The 18261-nt window shown below is 54.9% G+C and overlaps 3 protein-coding genes across 3 annotated transcripts in view; 1 reads left to right on the top strand and 2 right to left on the bottom strand.

Moving 5' to 3' along the window:
* Positions 1-108: 108 nt before the first annotated feature.
* Positions 109-5329, bottom strand: BESB_053630 (DEAD/DEAH box helicase domain-containing protein; the record flags this gene model as incomplete). Its single annotated transcript, XM_029363798.1, has 6 exons — positions 109-279; positions 639-829; positions 1296-1453; positions 2017-2145; positions 2777-2898; positions 3263-5329. 6 exons carry the CDS (start codon positions 5327-5329, stop codon positions 109-111), a joined length of 2838 nt encoding a protein of 945 aa, XP_029219721.1.
* A 1978-nt stretch (positions 5330-7307) lies between these two features.
* BESB_053620 (p25-alpha family protein) lies at positions 7308-8084 on the bottom strand (the record flags this gene model as incomplete). The annotated part of the gene is made up of 2 exons (XM_029363797.1): positions 7308-7531; positions 7826-8084. 2 exons carry the CDS (start codon positions 8082-8084, stop codon positions 7308-7310), a joined length of 483 nt encoding a protein of 160 aa, XP_029219720.1.
* A 6936-nt stretch (positions 8085-15020) lies between these two features.
* Positions 15021-18261, top strand: part of BESB_053610 (uncharacterized protein) — a gene marked incomplete at both ends in the record, with an annotated part of 37340 nt that continues 34099 nt past the window's right edge. Inside the window, 3 exons of the mRNA XM_029363796.1 lie at positions 15021-15566; positions 16765-16894; positions 17139-18107. Coding sequence (XP_029219719.1) covers positions 15021-15566; positions 16765-16894; positions 17139-18107 — 1645 coding nt within the window. The remainder of the gene's footprint in view (positions 15567-16764; positions 16895-17138; positions 18108-18261) is intronic.

Here is an 18261-nt window from a genome sequence, read left to right as displayed (position 1 = left end):
TCACTCGAATGTCTCATTAATGCTTGTCACAGAGAATATGGCGAGACGTCTGTGATCTCGTACTGTTTGTTCCAGATGGCGTTTACCTCCGAAACATAATATAATAATTCATTGTCGGCTCACCTGAGAGAGTTCTGCTTTCAAAGCTTTGGTGCATCGGGCGTGATTCACTCGTCCGGCTGCGTCGTCTTCTTCTTCACCAACATCTGAGTCCAACATGATGTCAGCGGCCTGTGCAGCCTTTTTCAGCCATGATGTCGCTCGCCGTTCCTTTGCTTTCTGCAAAACATGGAAGACAGAGGTCTCACTAGTGGCGGATGAAACGCTCAACGAAGCATGCGCGTGTGTGTGAAGAACGGCCCAACACACGAATCACTACTTGCACAAGGCCAGCGCTGCCGTCCGCTCGGAAATGTCTGCAGCCAGTGGCAGAGCATGAACATGGCCGCATCCTGCGTGCACGTCGATTCACAATTAGGATTTCCATGTAGTAGTCAGCGGACCAAGATTAAAACGACGTGGCAGCAAAACAACCCATATGCACAGGCAGGCACTCTGCAGAGCCGCCGCGTAAATCGGAGTCGAGTAGCCTCCCTGTATCCGCCACTGAGAAAGAGCCCTTCATCACAAGATCTTACATGGTGTCCCGCAGACTCAATCTGCGTAGCAAGCGTGAGAAGTCTCTTGACTTTGGTCAGTTGACTGTAAACCCGAGAGTCCTTGTGCATACATTCCGGAGGTTCTAGTTCCCCGAGATTAATCTGCAAGGGTTTCAGGACTTGCAGCCAGTCTGAGACGTGGCTCGGACCGCAGACACACACCGCTTCACCTGAAAACATGCAAAGCATGGAACGAAGTACTCAACCCTGAGTGCTGAGATGCTGGCAATGTGTGACCGACGGGCTGTAGATGGCACGGACAACGCGACTTCCGGGATCAGTTCCGAACGGCAAACACGAGAATGAAGTTTGGGATCAGAACCTGTCGTGCCCGTTCCCACACTACCAGATCGCGGCGTCTTTGCCACCAGACACACGAGGCCTCCGGCAATGTCCATGCTATTTTGTCTACCGCAGTCACGAAACACCCGGGGGCGAAGAATCGCACGCTAACCGCGCTGAACCTGATCTAGAACAGTTTGACAGAAAGAAGTGACTTCTCTTCCGGAATCCACTTAGCCCACAACTTCGGCATTCAATGAATTACCAGTATGGGGCCTAGATGGAAGTCGAAATGACGATAACTACTGAAAAGTGAACATGGGGTGACAACGAACAGAGAACGATAATCCTCACCTAACTCTCTTGCTCGTGCCGTCCGTCCACTTCTGTGAACGAAAATCGACGCCGACCGCGGTGCCTGGAAATGAATAACCTCTTTGACCTCCCGAAGATCCAGACCTCGGCAGGCGACATCGGTGCAGACAAGGACCGCGCGCTTTGCGCTCTGAAATCTGAGAGGTGAGAACACGGCAGACCGGCAGACCGCGCAACCGCCAATCATACAACGGCATTCTACTAGGCATCGTCTCGAGATTTCCCGAAAATTCCCACATAAAACAGGCTTTCTGGCACCGACGAAGTGACCACGTGACTACTCGAGAGACGCGCACGAGCCCCTGCGTATCGTTAGAAAAGCATGCATCCTCACAGCGACCTCGACTGTGGGCTCACAAGCCCGCCTCGCCTACGCGCCGTGAAGACTCAGACATACAGAACGGCCGCTGCACGCGGACGTCGCCGTCCCGTTTCTGCCACACGCGACCCAAAAGCACTGAGGGAGGGAGCGCGGCCGGAAGTCAGACACGCGCTCTAGAAAAGAGATCAGGTGCTTCCATGGCTGTGTTCAGACAACATTTGCGGGGGCCATTCATTCGAGGGGAGACCTCAGCCGCCGGTGCACGCCCGCAACCGAGATCGCAGCATGTCTGTCAGACGGAATTAGGTCTCAGACAAACGAAGAACACATAGTGGCTACGATCGAAACGCATGCCAATGCAAATAAGCACGGGCTCACCTTTCCACGCGCTTCAGCCGTTGCTTCTGCTGGAGATTTGAGTGCAATCCTACAACCTCCGCCAAAAACGGAGCGCTCATTGGAAGCGTCCGCGCGTCGGCTTCGTGCTTATCGCGACCCAGGAGCATGCTGTTAACGCAGAGGAGTTAGATAAGTGAAAACCGTCCCCTTCCATAATCACTTCGCAGTAGTTGATAACAAATCGCTTCTCAGGACCGTTCACAGAGACGACTGTGGCTTTGCAGACAGGAAACGGGGACATACCCGTACAGGACGGTGTAAACGAAATCATCCGTCGCTAGATGTCATCACAAAGTCACGCATGCTAGAGACCACGGCGGAGGTCGCCAGTAAATACTGCATAGGTGCGCTCACATGCCGTGGCAAGACACGAAAGCACACAGTATGTTTTTCTAAAGCTATCTCCAGAAGAGGGGCTCGACTGCTGCAAACACAGATCAGGCAAGTGAGTGTCTTAGAAAAGACAGGAAACACGCTATGTTTCTGGCATACACACTGGTAGTAACTCCAATTCGCGGGAAGTGCCCTCCGCGAACTGCGGGGACTTCCCCACAGTTTCTCAGAATACCTCGAAAACAAACTCTTAGTGTGGGGCTTAGTCGGATGCAGTGGTCGCACCACGGAAGGTAGTGGCGATGCACTGGTAGACCCCTCTCTCACTCTTTTGAAAACTGACACTGCATGGGTTTCGCGTGGACTGTAGCATTGTGTCCGGAACACGCAATCAAACCCCACTCACCTCAGTACAGGGTCCAAACGGTACACATATGAAATAGCATTGACGAAAATCATGACTTTCAGAGGTTGGTCTGCCGGCGTCGTCACGAAGAGCTTGAGCAAGAACAGTGCAAGGTACAACTCCTGCCGAAAATTGGGAAAAGAAAAACACCGCGACCACTCTCCCCGGCCGGCGTCGAAAACCCCGCACACTGCGTGAATGCTACGTTGGGTTGATGATACAGAAATGACCGCGATGGTCGGTACCAGCTGTCTGAAGCTGCTTCACACTCACTGCACAAGCGCGGGAAGGCCATCCACACCAGAAAGAAGAACACTCGCGGGTTTTACCGCGCGTGCGGAGGTTGACCTCCACGTTTTGCTATAGTTGGGCTCGTGCGGTGGCGCCATAGGACACACTGGAAACGGCAACACAACACCCTGGATGCCTAGTAGTTTCCACTGTTACGGAACAAACACAGGCAGTAGCCGTCACGCCAGGCCTGACCTCTTCGCTAGCAGCTGTTTTCAACAGCGTCACGGAGAGGCCCTCGGGTAACTTCAGCGGACCCTGCGCGAGGCTGTCTTTCCTGCAGCCCTGTGTCGTGAGAGCCGCGTTTAACTCTGCAGGTTCCGCCCTGTCCGCGATGTGGTCCAGCGCCTTCCTGTCGGCACCGCTTCTGCTGAAGTCGACAACGGCTAGCCGTTTTTTCCTCAGATGCACGCGCTCCATCAGGGCTTGCAAGGTTCCGCGAGTGTCTTTCTTTCCAGCGTTGCGCGCCTTCTTGTGACGGTTAGAAGGATCCATCGCAAGCGTCGCCGAGAAGATGAACGTCTGAATTCTTCGGCCTTCTCCGAGAGACGCAGAGTTGTCGTCGCTCCCCGTCTGTCCCCGTTTCATCTTCCGCTTCTTCTCTTCTTTGTGCCTCGAGAAAGCAGTCGTCCCGCACACGGCGTTTAGCAGCCCCTGCATTTCGTGGAAGCAGCCCTCCTGCATGAGGCGGTCGGCCTCGTCGAGGACGAGGAAGCGAAGCGTGTGAAGCGTCGCCATGAAGGTATGTCCGCGCTGAATGCGGCCCTGACGCCCTCCCTCGCCGTCAGGTTTGATTCCGCCGTCTAACTGAGAGCCCGAAGTTCCGTTAGGAAGGGCAGGCGCAGAGTGGGCTATCGAGGACACAGTGCCGCCCAGCGCCTGGGCTCGCGAGAGAGCTGCCTGAGCGTCCTGCACGACTGCAAAGAGACGGCCAGGCGTGCCGACGACGATTTCAGGGCGCAAAACACCCAAGAGCCGGAGCTGTTTTTGAAGAGACAAGCCGCCCACGAGGCACACACACGTGAGGGGCGTGTAGCTGCACACCGCCTCCAGATGCCTCTGAACCTGGAACGCGAGCTCGCGACTTGGAACGACAATGAGGCACTCAGGGCCCCCAGCTTTCCCCTGCATGCTCGGCCGCTCTTCTGAACAGCCGGACTCAGGTTGTTCGTCGTCTCCGGCGGGTGCGCTCGCGTCGATGGCGTCTTCATCGTCGGAGATCAGCCAGGCGTCTTCGAATGGCTCGTCCGCGATCAGATCCGAGCGATCCGAAGCGCCTGCTTCCGCCGCGGCAAGGCACAGCGTGTCACCGCCGTGCTCCTTCTTTTTCTTCAGCAGCGCCTTCTTTTTGGTCTTCCTCTCGATCTCCTTCTCGTTGCGTCGGAGCGCCTGCGCTAGCAAGTTACACACAATGGGGATGCCATACGCGAGGGTCTTTCCACTCCCAGTCTCCGCTGCACCGACAATGTCTTTTCTGTCGCGTAACGCCGGCAGAAGCACGGCGCGCTGAATCGGCGTAGGGGAGAAGAAGCCGCGCTCCTTCAGGCCGCGCAGAATCGCAGGATGGAACAGGTCCTCAGAGGGCGAATCGAGAGCGGCGAGCCAACCGGAGAGCGCCTCGCGCAGCTCGACAACGTACTGCCACTGCTCGGTGGCCTCTTCCAGCGTGCAACGGGGCGCAGCCACAGAGCTGCATACCGCGGTTTCCGCCGAGCTACAATCAGACACAAGGTCCACAGACGATCGGGGAGACGACGCAGGTGACGCGGAACTAGCTGTGGACAGCGACGAGGAAGCAGGAACCTGGGAGTTCTTCCTGCTCTTCTTCCGTTTCGATACACACGCACGGGCGACTTGCCCAGAGGCGTGATCTTCCGACTCTGCAGAGGTCTCGTCCTCGGAGCCACAAGCCAATTTTGCCTTCTCTTTGTCCCCCTCTCCAGATAGACCCTTGCTGCTCTGCTTTGACTTTTTCTTCTCCCGTCCTTTCCCACCTGTCGTCTGGTCACCGCCGCAGGCTCTGCGTTCCGAGGCGCGAGTGAGCGAGGCGAGCGATAGATCAAACACGGCGGCCGCGTCGCCATCGAGCTCCTCCAGCTCAGCCATGCCTTCCATCTGGCATTCTCTGAAGGTGACGGCATCCAGCTCGACCTTCCGCCACAAGTCCTTCCGCTTCTTCCCCGTCAGCGGAGAGTCTGAGGGAGACTCAGCGAGACCCGAGGCGCGCCCGGGGGTCTCCGCTCTCTTGCGCTTCTTCGTCATCGCTCTAAAGATGTCCTCCCCCGCACAAAACACTACGGGAGAGAAAATCGACTGGCTCGCGGTCGCGGAAACCTAAGCAGCCTTCAACCCAACAGAACAGCAGGAGACCCAAGGCATCGAGAGACTTCACGCGCCGTGCATTCACCGTTGCATCGAATTGTCTAGACTACGTATACGCCAACAGTGGGGGCGTGAGCCTAGTCAGTACGAAATAATCGCTTCACGCGCGCTCATCAGCGACAGCCTCTGAGATATGACAGGACAAATCGAAGAGTGCGAGGAGACAAAGGCAGCTGGCAACCACGCGAACGGTTGAGTCGTGGGCCCCACCCAGTTCAGAACGGATCGCCTGCCAGCACTTTCACGAGGAAGAAAAGGCGGCTGAAAAACCAAGTTCATTCCATACTTTCTCTTTGCGACGGAGACCTCGACAATTAGAAGGTGAAATGCAAACAGCTGGCAGAATCACGCGTGGACGAGTATATCTTTCGAAAGACCCAGATGGCATGCAGCGTCGCATGCACGACTCTTTCCTTCCGCAGTCGATTGTGCAGAAACCTTCTGCGACCTCTGGGCCGTAGCAGGACTCTTCGCAGATGGATTTGAGCTCCTCTTTCCAATCGCTTTGACAATATTACTGCCCTCTGCGAATCCCTGGCTGAATATTTATCGGAATGCGGGGTAGCAAATAGACGTTTTTGAGCTGCGATGAGCCTCTGAAGCCAGTCATGTTTAAACAGAAGCGCCGCCGCCCGACCCCAGCACCATACCCTCACTAGCGAGATCTAGGTCACTCGACCATTTTAACGGGGATGAACCACCAGTAGCGAAGAAGCCAATGACACAGTGGCGAAGATGTTCGCAGCATCATATACATGGACTCTGGCTCAGGGTCTTTCCGAGTTTGTTTGCAGCTTACGTACGCTTACTGACAGCGACGTTCACCCCCCTCCCCTCCCTTAATGCCAACCTGGGGTGACTCCTTCGTGCTGCCGCGCTCTGCGTTCAACCGCAGCAGCACAAATCGTCAGTTGTACTGCTCAGGCGCAGTTTACTGACGCATGCAACGCCTTAGGTCCTGCTTCAGGGGACCCTGAAGCTGCTTCTGCTCAGGTATCTGTGTCCCCGGTAGCATACATAACTATAATCTCACTCTTGTAGAACCGTGACCTGCCCCAAGTGTCTCCAGTTCCCAGTAGCTGGAAAGGAATCAGTTTGCCCTGCGGAGGCGTGTAACCTTTTCTGTGCTCTGTTATCTGTACCCCACGTTCCGGAGCGTAGGCTTCCTTTCAGTTTCAGAGCGTTGTCCCGCTAGACTACACGTGTGCAGCTGCGGTTGTGAGACTGACATCCGTCACAGAACAGGATCTCGGCTGAGTGTAGCAAGCTGGGCACGGGCAAATAAGCGGTGAGCCGCGAAGGCGGCGGAGCCAATCCGGATGTGCGCGACGGCCCAGCTGCACAGAAAGTTTTAGTAAAAAAGGCATCGGGTTGCACAGCACGTCAACGGGTTGTGCTCCCGTCGGTGCCAAAGGCGTTGTATGCACACAACTTTCAAAAGTGAAGCATGCAGCACTGCCAATCAGGGACCGCAACGCGGAGCCCCGTTCCCAGGCGCGAACCACCTTGCGAGGTTGTGTCGTACAACGAACTGCCTCCTCTGGTGCACAGCCACTCTCCTTGCCCGCGTCCTTCTCACCGCCTCTGCTAGCAAAACAGCCCTTGCCTGACTTCCCTCGTGAGCACCTGATCCCCCCGATGGGTCCCCCACGCTGTGAAGTCCCTCGTTGCCAGCACGCGTTCAAAACTGAGTGGATTTTCGAGTCCGTCTATGGCTCCGACCTGGACGAATATCACAAAACGACTCGATTTGTGGGATGCACTCGAAAAAACCAACTGGCAAAGACCGCGAGACTTGGGGCCAGCGCCGCACGTCAGCGGAGTCGCGCACCACCACTGACATCATCTGAGTGGGCCTTTACTTGCTCTCTCCGGTCTTCTGCTCGATGATGCCCTTCTTCACGCCCCGAATGTCGTAGGCAGAGCGGTCGCAGAAGTTCGACAAGTCGTTGAACTGCACGCGGCCTTCATCAAGAGTCGTGGGGCCGCCGCTCTTGTGAACCCCGGTGTATGTGCTCTTGTCGTCGTGGAAGCGCACGTTGTCGGCTTTTGTGCCCTGAAGAATGGGGCCGTCTTGGCCTTCTGTGAAAGACACAAAACGCAGTTTCGCGAGGCACAAGCATGAGACGGAAGACTGGCGAGATCAACGCTGTGTAGACGCACTTGATTGACCTGAGGACTCGGTATTCACCGCTGATCAATCTCATGGTACTCGAGACCTGCAGCGTGTAAAACCCCAGTCTTTAAAATTACGACTACACAGACTGCCCAGGATATTGGCCGGGCCGGTCGGAGAGTGGGGCAGAAGAGAAGAAAAGCTTCAGAGAATCACAGAGATGCAGCGCAACCAGTCTGCGTCTGTCTTGTTCTACGTACCTTCGGAGATTGTGCTCAAGACTTTGTCCAGGGAGACCTTCTTTTTCTCCGCTACGAGTTTCAACGCTTCCTCAAACTGACTGTAGTTGATTTTGGTCGTCCCCCTCGGCTTGATTTTTGCGAAGATCAGATCCGCATCCACAGACGTCACCTGCTTCCCGTCAAGAACCTTGGTATCCTTCAGTATTTTGACAAATGTGCGGCCATCCATTTCGCCGCTGCCTTTGGTGTAGGCTTGGAATGCGTTTTTGGCCGTCATTGTGCGCCGGTTACGATAAGATCTAATAGTTCGCCGCGATTGACTCTAGGTACAACCTGTGTCACAACTCCACGGAGCCGCTTCTTAGCAGACTACTGAAAACCCTGGAGAGAACAACACAGAAGACAGTACGTTTCCTTTGACTGAGCAGGCAGCGGTTGCCCAGCAGTGCAGACTGACTCCCTAACTCTCGCCAAAAAAGTTGGGCATGGCAAAGGTGGCTGAGTCCCGTCAAACTCCTGTCGAAACTGGCGGCAGCCAGAGTTACGCACTCACTGATACTCACCAGGAACTGCTGTCAGAAGAAAAACTGAAACTCGATATCTCTTCGTGTTCCCGCCTTCTGAAAATTCACCAACTCTACCGCATTACGCAAGAAAAACTCATTTGCAGCCGGAAATTTCTCGTGGTGGGTTCACTGCGTGCGTCTCCGACCCTCTCGATTGACGTGCCGCTTCGCTCGCTGCCAGTACCGCTGGCCTGCCGCAGCGCCGCAAGGAAACTTAACCCCCATAAGTTGTTTCGCCTGCTCTCCTCGCAGCATCGACACGAGCAGTGTGTGCTCGCGTTATATTCGAATGCTCGATCTTTTTTCTCGATGCTGGACTCAGAAGCGGTCTGCGCTCAGAGTAATATTCTTTCTTCGCGTTAAAAACAGCAGAAGTACCCCTGCATCTCTCGTTCATCATCAATCGAACGTGGCCAAACCTGCTGCCCGCGCCCCCTCCTTCTGTGAATGAAGTTTCATCGAACACCGGGGGGCTAGTTCTTCTGGCAGATCCGTTGCACGGGGCTTCGAGCCCCTCCCATGAATTTCGTGAATGTCTCGTCCACCGGTGTGACCCTCTGAGGCAGGCAGCGCGTACGGCAATCGGTGACAGCGGATGTGTGTAGAGATTTCGGATTCGGTCCGTTGTCACGAAATTGGGATCCAGCTCCACGACACGACCAACCCTACTAACTTGGGGCAAATGGCGCTCGACTGGGGTTCTGCGTGGGGCACGGTCTCACGCGCTGTAGAGACACCTATTCGGTTTTCTATGGATTCGGCGCCAATTTTACCCCAGGTCGTTTCTTCTTCGGATTCCGTTGTTTAAGCTCCAAGCGCTGTGCGTGAGAACATACAGCACGTGCTGCGCACCCGGCACGAAATCTTTTGGAAGGCTGCGAGGTGGGAAAGCTACATTTGCCTGACACCGTTTCTCTGAACTCGCGTTTGAGGGCTAGCGTGCTCCTACGAATCCCAACGACCCTCGTACTCCAACAACAGGTTGGATGTTGCGTGGCATTCGCGAACAAGAAGCACCCAAGTCAGAGACGAGGGCTACAGATGGCGCAGCTCGTGAGTCAGATCAACTTGGGGGACGAGGAGGACCAGAACGAAACGGAGCAATTCGGATCAGAGGCTGCGGTCTGGCTGGGGAATGAGGATTCTCCTGCATCCGACGACGAAGATGACGTTGTAACGACAGAAGCAGCGACGTGGTGTGTCTCGAAACTGGACTGCGACTCAGACGCGGAGCCGCAAGACCCTCTCATGCGCACGTTCGTGCATCTTCTGCGAACACACCGTGTGAGCTTCTACCGAATTCTTCCGCAGCTTCACTGCTCTAGGAATTCCGTCACAAGTTGAGGCGTCGCCCGCCCTCCCACTGCATTTGCCACCGCACAGGCGAGAGTCTCGTGCTTCAGTAGACGATGAAAGCAGTATCCGCCCCCCAGCTTGGACAAGCGCAGCTTTTCGGCTTACTCTCGCAGTCGATCGTGTAAATATCCGCAGCCACGCCGAGTCGTGCTTGCGAGCTTTCCTTGAGCAACCGGCTCGGGCGTCTGTGCGTACCGGTTCATGTCTAGGCGCTGGAGAGCGCGTCCAGCTCTGTGTAGCTTCCTGACAAAGCATACGGCCGCCCGGTGTTTTTGGATCTAGACACCTCAGCATCTTCATCCAAGCGGGGCCCTGGAGGCTGTCGGTTCCGACGTGACCGAGACGATTCCAACACAATGCGTACAGCTGACCCACTGTTTTTACTCGGCGAAAAGCCTGCACGAACTGGCTATCCTGCGGCATGGGTACATGTCCGACTGTCCGATCAGACTGAAGCAGACGTCGCTGCGCGAGTTTCTTCCCAAAGGAACAGATGCGGTTACAGGCCGCCTGCCGCTCCAGCTGATCCGGCCGTTCCCGCGGAGCACGCCAACGCAGACACACCAGGGCGTTCAGCGAGGAAGGACTCAGGTGAGCGACGCCGCAAGCCAGGCAGCTGGAATCCGGCGAATCCGTCCGCGTGCAAGCTGCTGAATTCGGCTGGCGCAGGCCGCCTCGCCCTGGGGTGACTGGTTGGCGCTTGGGGCAAAAGAAGCGTGATTGCCACCCAGGCAAAGAACGCACTGTAGATGGCTGCTTGCGGATGTGTGCCGAGCTGCCGCGGGGAGAGACAAGCCTACGAGGTGTTTAATTTGTGTCATTTTGCCAGGGGGGAGGTCAGACCGCTTTCCTCGCGGGAAGACACAGTGGGAGGCGGTCTCGGCTGCATTACCACAACGGATAGAGAGAGCGGATGCGGAATACCAGCACTGCCAGCTTTGTGAGGTCCTTGCTACACATTTACAGGTGTTGAAGGCGGCAGCGTTGCCGGAGATGAATGAACTCAGGATTTCCGTGCTCGAGCCAGCGAGCAATTACAGTTCGTGCTCAAGGGGGCCGCGGGCAGCGGGACAGAAAAAAAGCAGAAGGTTATATGTTAGTCACGCTAACGTGCGGTCACCCAGAGTGCTCCCGATTATGGTTTGGTATGCGTTTCTGCAGAGCCTGCGGACCCGGCACAGGATGCCAGGGAGAATGAAGACGTGCCTGCGTTTGCAGGCATAGAAGATATCTTGGAGAAGACTACTCGAAGAAGAATGGGGGGGAACGAGGTGATGCAGCAGCTAAAACGAATATAGCTCTTGCTCTCGCGCTTTACGTCCGATCGGATGCGTTCCGCCTACGCTGTAGATGTAGTACTGCATCATAATTGGAAAATCGGATTTCAGGTTCTTCCGTCGACTGTTTCTATTGTGCGTAAATCTGCTTCAGTGCGTGCGGCTTAGAATAGACCACCGTGGAGGAATGAGCGAGCAGAACGCACTGGCAGAGCAACGAGGAACACGAGTTGCACTGTTCAAATCGCTCCTCGCCACATAGCTATCAGGCTGTTGCCATCGCGCGGCTGTGACTGTCGATCAGAGAACTAGGTGAGGGAAGGCCTACGGGAATGCATTTGCCTCAGTTGCGGTCTGCGGCGATGTGCGTACAGCGTTCGGCATGGCAGTCGACCAAAACGTCGTCAACGGCGAAGGCGTCCCTACGTGAGTCGAGGAGGGATTTATCCGGGTTCCCATGTGCAGTTCACATCCCATATTATCTTCTTTTCGCTGCGCGCTATCACTGTTTTAGTCCACGTTATCTGCTGAGTGCCTGTGTGTCTGGTGCGTCGCCTCCGCACCGGTTTCGCGTGCGGTTTCTTTTGCGCATGTAGTATGCTAGGCGCGGACACGTATATGAATCCCATTTCGTGTCGTGGCTTCCGCTTCCAGATGTTCTAGAGGGCCTCTTGTCAGGCGTGTTCGCTAAGCAGAGGATTGCAGGCGCTACAAATCTCTGCTCTGTCAGCACCTTCAAGCTTCATCAGGTGGTGGGGCACAGCCTTATCAGATGGTGTTCCCCTCCAGACTGTCTCGACGGGCTCGCCGGAGCATGCATCTTCACGGAAAGCATAACGTATGCCACAAACGCTGAACCGAATTAGATGTGTAGGGCAGTGCGCGATTCATTTTCCTGTTTCTTTACCAGACCATCCACACGAACCTGTGACTTCCACAAAGAGAGACGAGCAGCCTACGCCGACACTGAGTTCCGCTCCGTTTGCATGGACAACGGCAAGCTCCGGCAGGGGAGAAGTTTCGAGAAAAGGCGAATTAAAGGGGGCAGGAGGGGACCTAGCAGGTGCGACTGCTGGTGGTTATGATGATATCGTGGATCTTCTGCGGCCACCACCTGTGCCCGTGTCTAAGGCGTTTGACAAGCTCAACCCCACTGCAGCGCGAATTTGGCGGGAAAGGCAGCAACGCAGAAGCGACTGCGAGGCGCCAGTCGAAGATGTAAGACGGAATGACGGAGACGGGTCTTGTACAGAGGGAGTGGCGCGGCATAATGCTCATGTTCGCGCGCAAGTGGCATGTCTGGTTGGGGAAGCGCGCGACGCAGAGGCGGATATCGCGTCTGCGGCCGTTGCTGACGTCTTTCAAGTTATTTCACCTGCGAAGCAAAACGCGCTTCTTGAGCTTTTGCTATCGTGGTATTATTCTGGCTTTTTTAGTGGGCGAGCTAGTTTGGAGCTTCGCTGAAGGCATTTTGGTCAGTCGTGTGACATGCCTTTGCGTACCATTTTCTGCTCGATGGAGGAACCTTTGCGGCTTGCATGTGTAGTGACATGTTCGTGGTTATCGTCAGAGGGAAGAAGGCACGGCTGTGGGATGTGCTCCGCGGGGCGAAATCTGGTGTGCCGTGCCCGGCGCGGATTCATGTTTACGGAACTTCATATAGGGCTTTGTATGAGTGAGAAAGAATCAAACAGTGCATGCTTTGCGCGGGTCCCGGGGGTCCAACGTGGCCGTGTATGCGAGGCCGTATCGAGCGACCGCCAGCAGAATTAGAGAGGTCGACACGTCAGGCCACCCTGATAGGCCGATGTCATTGGACGTCGCCAATGTTGCTGCAGTGAGACTGTTTGCAAGCGCACAAAAGGTATGCTTTTCTTCGAGCTAGGCACAGTCACATGCGTCGTGTAGTGTCATGTAGCTCTGCGCCCCCGTACGGCTGGTGGCAGTGCTGCCACACTGATGCCAACAAAACGATTAAACGCACCCGGGTCTCGCTGCAAGCATTACGACAAGCACTATAACATTGCGCGATGAGTCTGTGTAGCTACTGCAGGCTAAGGTCCGGGAAATTGGCTTGTTTACTGGCTACAAGCTGATTTCTGAATCGACGGCCTCGCGCGTGTATGTCGCCTCACAATCATCCTATGATAGTAACCAAAGTCTCCGACGCCTACAGCCGACAGGCGTGAGATTCTCGGATTCGCACAGCTGAAAACATCGCCGGTACGCCTTTGTATATAGGGAGTCTCGATATTGTCCGCTTGAGGTTTTGTTTAGTATGGTGCTGAGTGCAGCCAGCGGCGGCTTCTGGAGCGCATCAATTTAGATGCGTGCGGACACTCGCCGACGGCCAGACGGAGGCGCAGCTACTGATGAAGCGCTCAAAGACACAGCGGATGCAGTTCTCCCGCGGTACACGCATCGCGCACGCGGAAGGGCTACAGTGGATGCAACCTGCTACTCCTCTCAATAGATTCTGTAGCGTCTAATTTAATAGCAAGTGTCCCCCTGACGTCGGATATAACCGCAAAGAGTAAGACAGGAAGAATGCGTCCGCAGAATTTTCACATTGCAGCTGTGAAGGCGGAAAGATACCAAAAACGAACTTCCAGATATCAAGCTGTGACGTAGGCGCTGTCGGGTGAGCCAAAAGCTAGTTGCGCAGCATGTTGTAAAGCTGAGAGCAAAAAACGACCTTTATCCAGACAAAATGGGAAAGTCACAGCGGATTCTGAAGCTCCACCCAGTTGCGACCGAGGGTATTGGTGGGAGTTTTGATGTAGGATTCCTCTGTCGGCAGCGGTCTGATGTACCGACTCGCTCCGTCTGCATACATTACGATGGTTACACGGACGCTCCCAACAGATTCTACTTCACAGCAACGCGTGTTTTGGACTCTCAGCTCAACTCCAGTTTCTATGCTGTGATTTGAGCAACTTCGTCACGCTTTCCCGGAGTTAGTTTCGGTGTTCCTTGCAGCGAAGGACTGCTTTCGGCCGCCGCTGCAACGGGACTATGTTTGATTCCCTCGAGTCACAGTGGCAGATTGGAGTTGCAGTCGTGTACCACCGGACGAGTCCATTCTTTATGATAACAAGAAACAGCTCATTGATTGCTCGTGCCTTAGTTCTGTGGCCGGGTGCGCACACGGTGTGCAACCCTGGCACCGCCAGTGAGAGTAGTGACGCCGAGTGCCGTAAATATTGTATTTTCCATCATATCGGCATAGACAACGTCACATGACTTCCTGGGATGCTTATGTATTGGGGCGTATCATTCTGGTATCACCAATGAGCTCCCCTTATCAGTCAAGTAGCCCTTGGTGATCTTCCTTCGTCGGGTCTCTGGCCTCGTAACCATGGATTCACTATATCCCTTGAGCTCGCGATACCATAATCCGGCCATCGGATGTTCGGTGTGATTCCGGCATCATCGGGGAAAGGATTCGCGGGCTGTTTGCGGGTGCCGGCTGCAATCTGCCAACACGCCCAGCATTGGATGCCGTCCTGGGTTGGGCGGCCGCATACAGAACGCTGCAATATAATAGATGTCTGAGGCGGACGCGGGCAAGCAACGGCACCCGCTTCTGGCGGGCATCTCGGCGCTAATTGGGAAGAATGGTCAGCGCGAGACCTAAGATGCGCGAACCAATTCTAAACCAGTCGTCTCAAGTCGACGACGAAGCGGACACGATCTTATTCGTGGGAGCACTTTCACCTCTGACACACAACAAAACAGTCAAGTTCGATTTTGGAACTACGGAAGACCCGAAGTGGGAAGCGGCCGTAGCGAGCGATGATTCACAGGGGAAGAGTCGTTGGTCATCTCCGTAGTTGATGCGTTCCCGTTGTCTTGAACCGCCATGCCCCTCGTAAGAAACCCCGCTCAGCACTGGGGGCAATAACTCACCTTCGCCTCCTCTGCTTGATGTCTAACTAAGCTTCGATACCCCTGGTCTTTCCCAAAGCTTCCTGTCATTCCTAACAGTGCTGCCCACCCCCAGCTATTACAACAATGGCGGAACCGGCGACTGGCGTCCCAGCGGCTGACACGGGCCACCGGCTCGTCTCTGATATTCCTGAAACACAGCACCGTTCCGCCACAGTTGATGACCAGCCGACGCAGCAAGACCAATACGATGCACATGTTCTCGACACAGCTGTGAAGTCTTCATGGGGAAGAGACTATGCGCTTCTCCTGCAGTTTGCAATTGAACACGGAGCGAAGCGTGCCGGCATAAGCGCACAAGGCTTTGATCGGCACCTGGTGAACCGCGCCCGGTTGTTTCGCTCCGTTGATCAGGACTTCGTTCATCTTGCTGGACTTGCGGTAGGAATTGAGGAAACCGGGAACGGGTCTCACGAACACCCGCCTGGACAGAGCGGAGGCGGTAGCCTCTGGGATGGAATGTCTAAGCAGTCACTAAAATGGTGCTCGGCGAAACTTCGGTGGATGTGTGACGAACAGGAGCCATCCACTGCACTCGCTCTGGAGGAACGTGTGGTTCTAAAGTGTACTCTCTTTTCAGAAGCCCAGGGGGCTGCCCTCAGGCAAGCTCAGGTAGGCCACGCACATTCATCATAATGGGATGAAGCCATTTGGGATGCTTCGCAAAGAAGAATTCGATTATCTAGTAATAGTTATAGACCTATGATTGAAGTGTACTTATGGAAGGGAGTTGGAACGGTGTGGGGTACCGTTGCTCCATGAGACTGACACATCATTGCGGTCAGGCGCGGAAAGCAATGTTGATGTCTGTCCAGCGGATGCTACTCCGGTATTCAACTATTCCGTTAATGGTTATGGCTGTCGCGCCGCGGAAAGGGTACTGCTACATAAAAGACAACCGGGGCGCCATGGCAACATTTGTGCCTCTTCATCGGTAACATGTGATTTGAGAAGCTAGTTGAACAGCGAGGGCTCCGTTTTTAAAAACCAGCAGCCAGTTCACGCAATGGTGACAGAGCACTCACTGGTAAATTCGAGCATCATTTGATCTCGACATGAAACAGAACTTACAAGCGCTCCAAGTTTGCGGGTGTGCTGCTTGAAAGCTCGGCGTTCGCCTCTTCCCGTTTACACATTTGAGTCGCCACGGCACAAGTGTAAGAAGCGAAGCGTAACAGACGCGCAGCAGACGCCGGTAGTTCTTATATTTCGTGCCAAGCGCTAAATTTGCTGTGTGTTGATGGTGCAGAGGCGCAAACCAAACCCCGTCACCACGCTCTCGTCTTCAGCACTGACGCCTCCGTCGTCGTCATCCTCTCGATATTCACCGTCTGGAACAATAGCGCCATTCGCAGCCGACGCGTTCCTGCATTGTACGGTGGAGAAGCTCCTGCGCGTGGTTTTTGAAGAGGAACACGGTGACGAGGCCATCCGGGATTTTCTTCTGAACTGCCCGCACATTTCGCTTTCGGACTGCGCCCCTGCAGACACTGAAGATCCCTCGAACAAAGGAGAAGACCAGCTACCCCACATTTGTCACCCTTCGTCATCCACTTCATCCGAGGCTGCAGCCACGAGTCTGCCGTACGGTGCGAGTAGAAGGGAGGCGACACAAGATACGTTCCTAGCCGCCACCGACTTCGGAAGCTGTAAAACGCATGAGGAACGGCTTGATCCACTTGGACAGGATTCAACCGCTACAGACATATGGCCATCAAACAGTGCCTGCCACGTCATAGGCCTTCACCACTCCAGAAGATCTGGCCAGTCCCCTGATAGGATGCGAAAGATTGTGCGCCTTTTGTTTCAGTTGGCTGAGCGACATCTCGTCCAGAGACTGACACGCACCTACCCGACGATCACCCCAGACGTTGAAGCGACTCTCCGCGAGCTTCCCATGACTACAGAAAGTCTCAGCGACAACGCAAAGACTAATAGAGGTACATCGGCCGGCCCCATCCCCGACGATTCTGTCCTTTCTGTTTGCGGAAGAGCCGCTGAGGAAGCTGAAAGCCTTCCTGTTGCGGGTAAATCTCCGCGCAGACGGTTTAACATGCCGTTGGCCTGGCCTCGGACGGCATGCAGTGACGCTTCATTGTAGCCCTTCTAGAAACTTGGCCACACAAAATTCGAGGAGGGAAAAACTGAGAAACCTCACTGGCCTTGCGTGTCTGTTCTGTTCAGCCAATCGAGAGAGAACACACGCTGGGACAGGGAATGGGGAGCGAAGTATGGGCTTATGGACCTCACCTTCTGAGTGTTCCTCTGGCCAAGCTGCAGAATGTCAAAATGGAAAACGCAGAAGATACCACCCGAGGAAACGTGAAGCAGAATCCTTTGCAAGCTCAACCGGCCCACCATTGAAAACGCTGGAGTTCGCCATGAGGCATTCGCCTATTTCGTCTAGTGGCGGCTCTTCGTCTGACCTTTCCGCTCGCGACAGTCAAGCAGAAAATTTCGTTCGCAGAGTTGTCGACGACCGCACTGGAGTCGCGGTCTGCCGTGTGCTCCAATGTATCATCATGAGAGACCTAATGGCCAGTTGTTCTTCCGCAAGTGAAGACGAACACTGCGTTGAGTCTGTGGCTGAGTCGCTCGACTTCATCGTCGAAATTTTGAGTTCCCTTAGCTCTCTCCAGTGTCAGATTGAAGCAAGCATTTCTGCTGAGCAGCCGCAGTCCCACCAGGGACAGGATAAAAGCAGTTCGACGTGGAGGAAGAAGCTTGTGTGCGTTGCGACGGCCGGGGCGCGCTTGAATGTAAAACATCTCGACGATTCCCGTTATCGTGAAGAAAGAACTGAACACCGCCTGCGACACCAGTGCAGAATGGGCCCGCTCTGCTCGGATCCATTTGAAGGAACTTTGGTTGACGTCGTCGCCTTGCCCTTTTTCTACGGATTCTGTGTCCTTGCTCTGAGCCCCTGGCACAGGCGGCTGCAGGAGAAAGCATGCATGAGCTTTTACAGGCTGGTCCGCGATTTGGATAGACTGATAGGCTTTGACAGCCGGGCGCTTGAACTTGCGCGCAGTCTCTTCAGCGATGCGAAAGAGGACAAGGAAGTTTTCAGACAAGGACTAGCAGAAAGGAGCGGGCACACTACCGGAAGGAGTGATACTGTCGACGATACAGACACGCAGGGTGACCGTAGAGGTGAGACAACACGAAGCGAAAACTTGAGCGCAAAAGCAGCACACTTGACCCTGACTACAGTTGCCTTCATCTTGCGGTATCTATGGACTCTCTGCCGCGGAAGGCACGTGAGCATGGAGTGCCAGTCGCCTAGGCGCCGACGCCGGCACAGGCG

Source organism: Besnoitia besnoiti, chromosome IV, assembly GCF_002563875.1.
Source record: "Besnoitia besnoiti strain Bb-Ger1 chromosome IV, whole genome shotgun sequence".
NCBI classification, from domain to species: domain Eukaryota; phylum Apicomplexa; class Conoidasida; order Eucoccidiorida; family Sarcocystidae; genus Besnoitia; species Besnoitia besnoiti.
The sequence above is the reverse complement of the archived record's forward strand: the minus strand, read 5'-3'. Positions and strand labels throughout refer to the sequence as shown.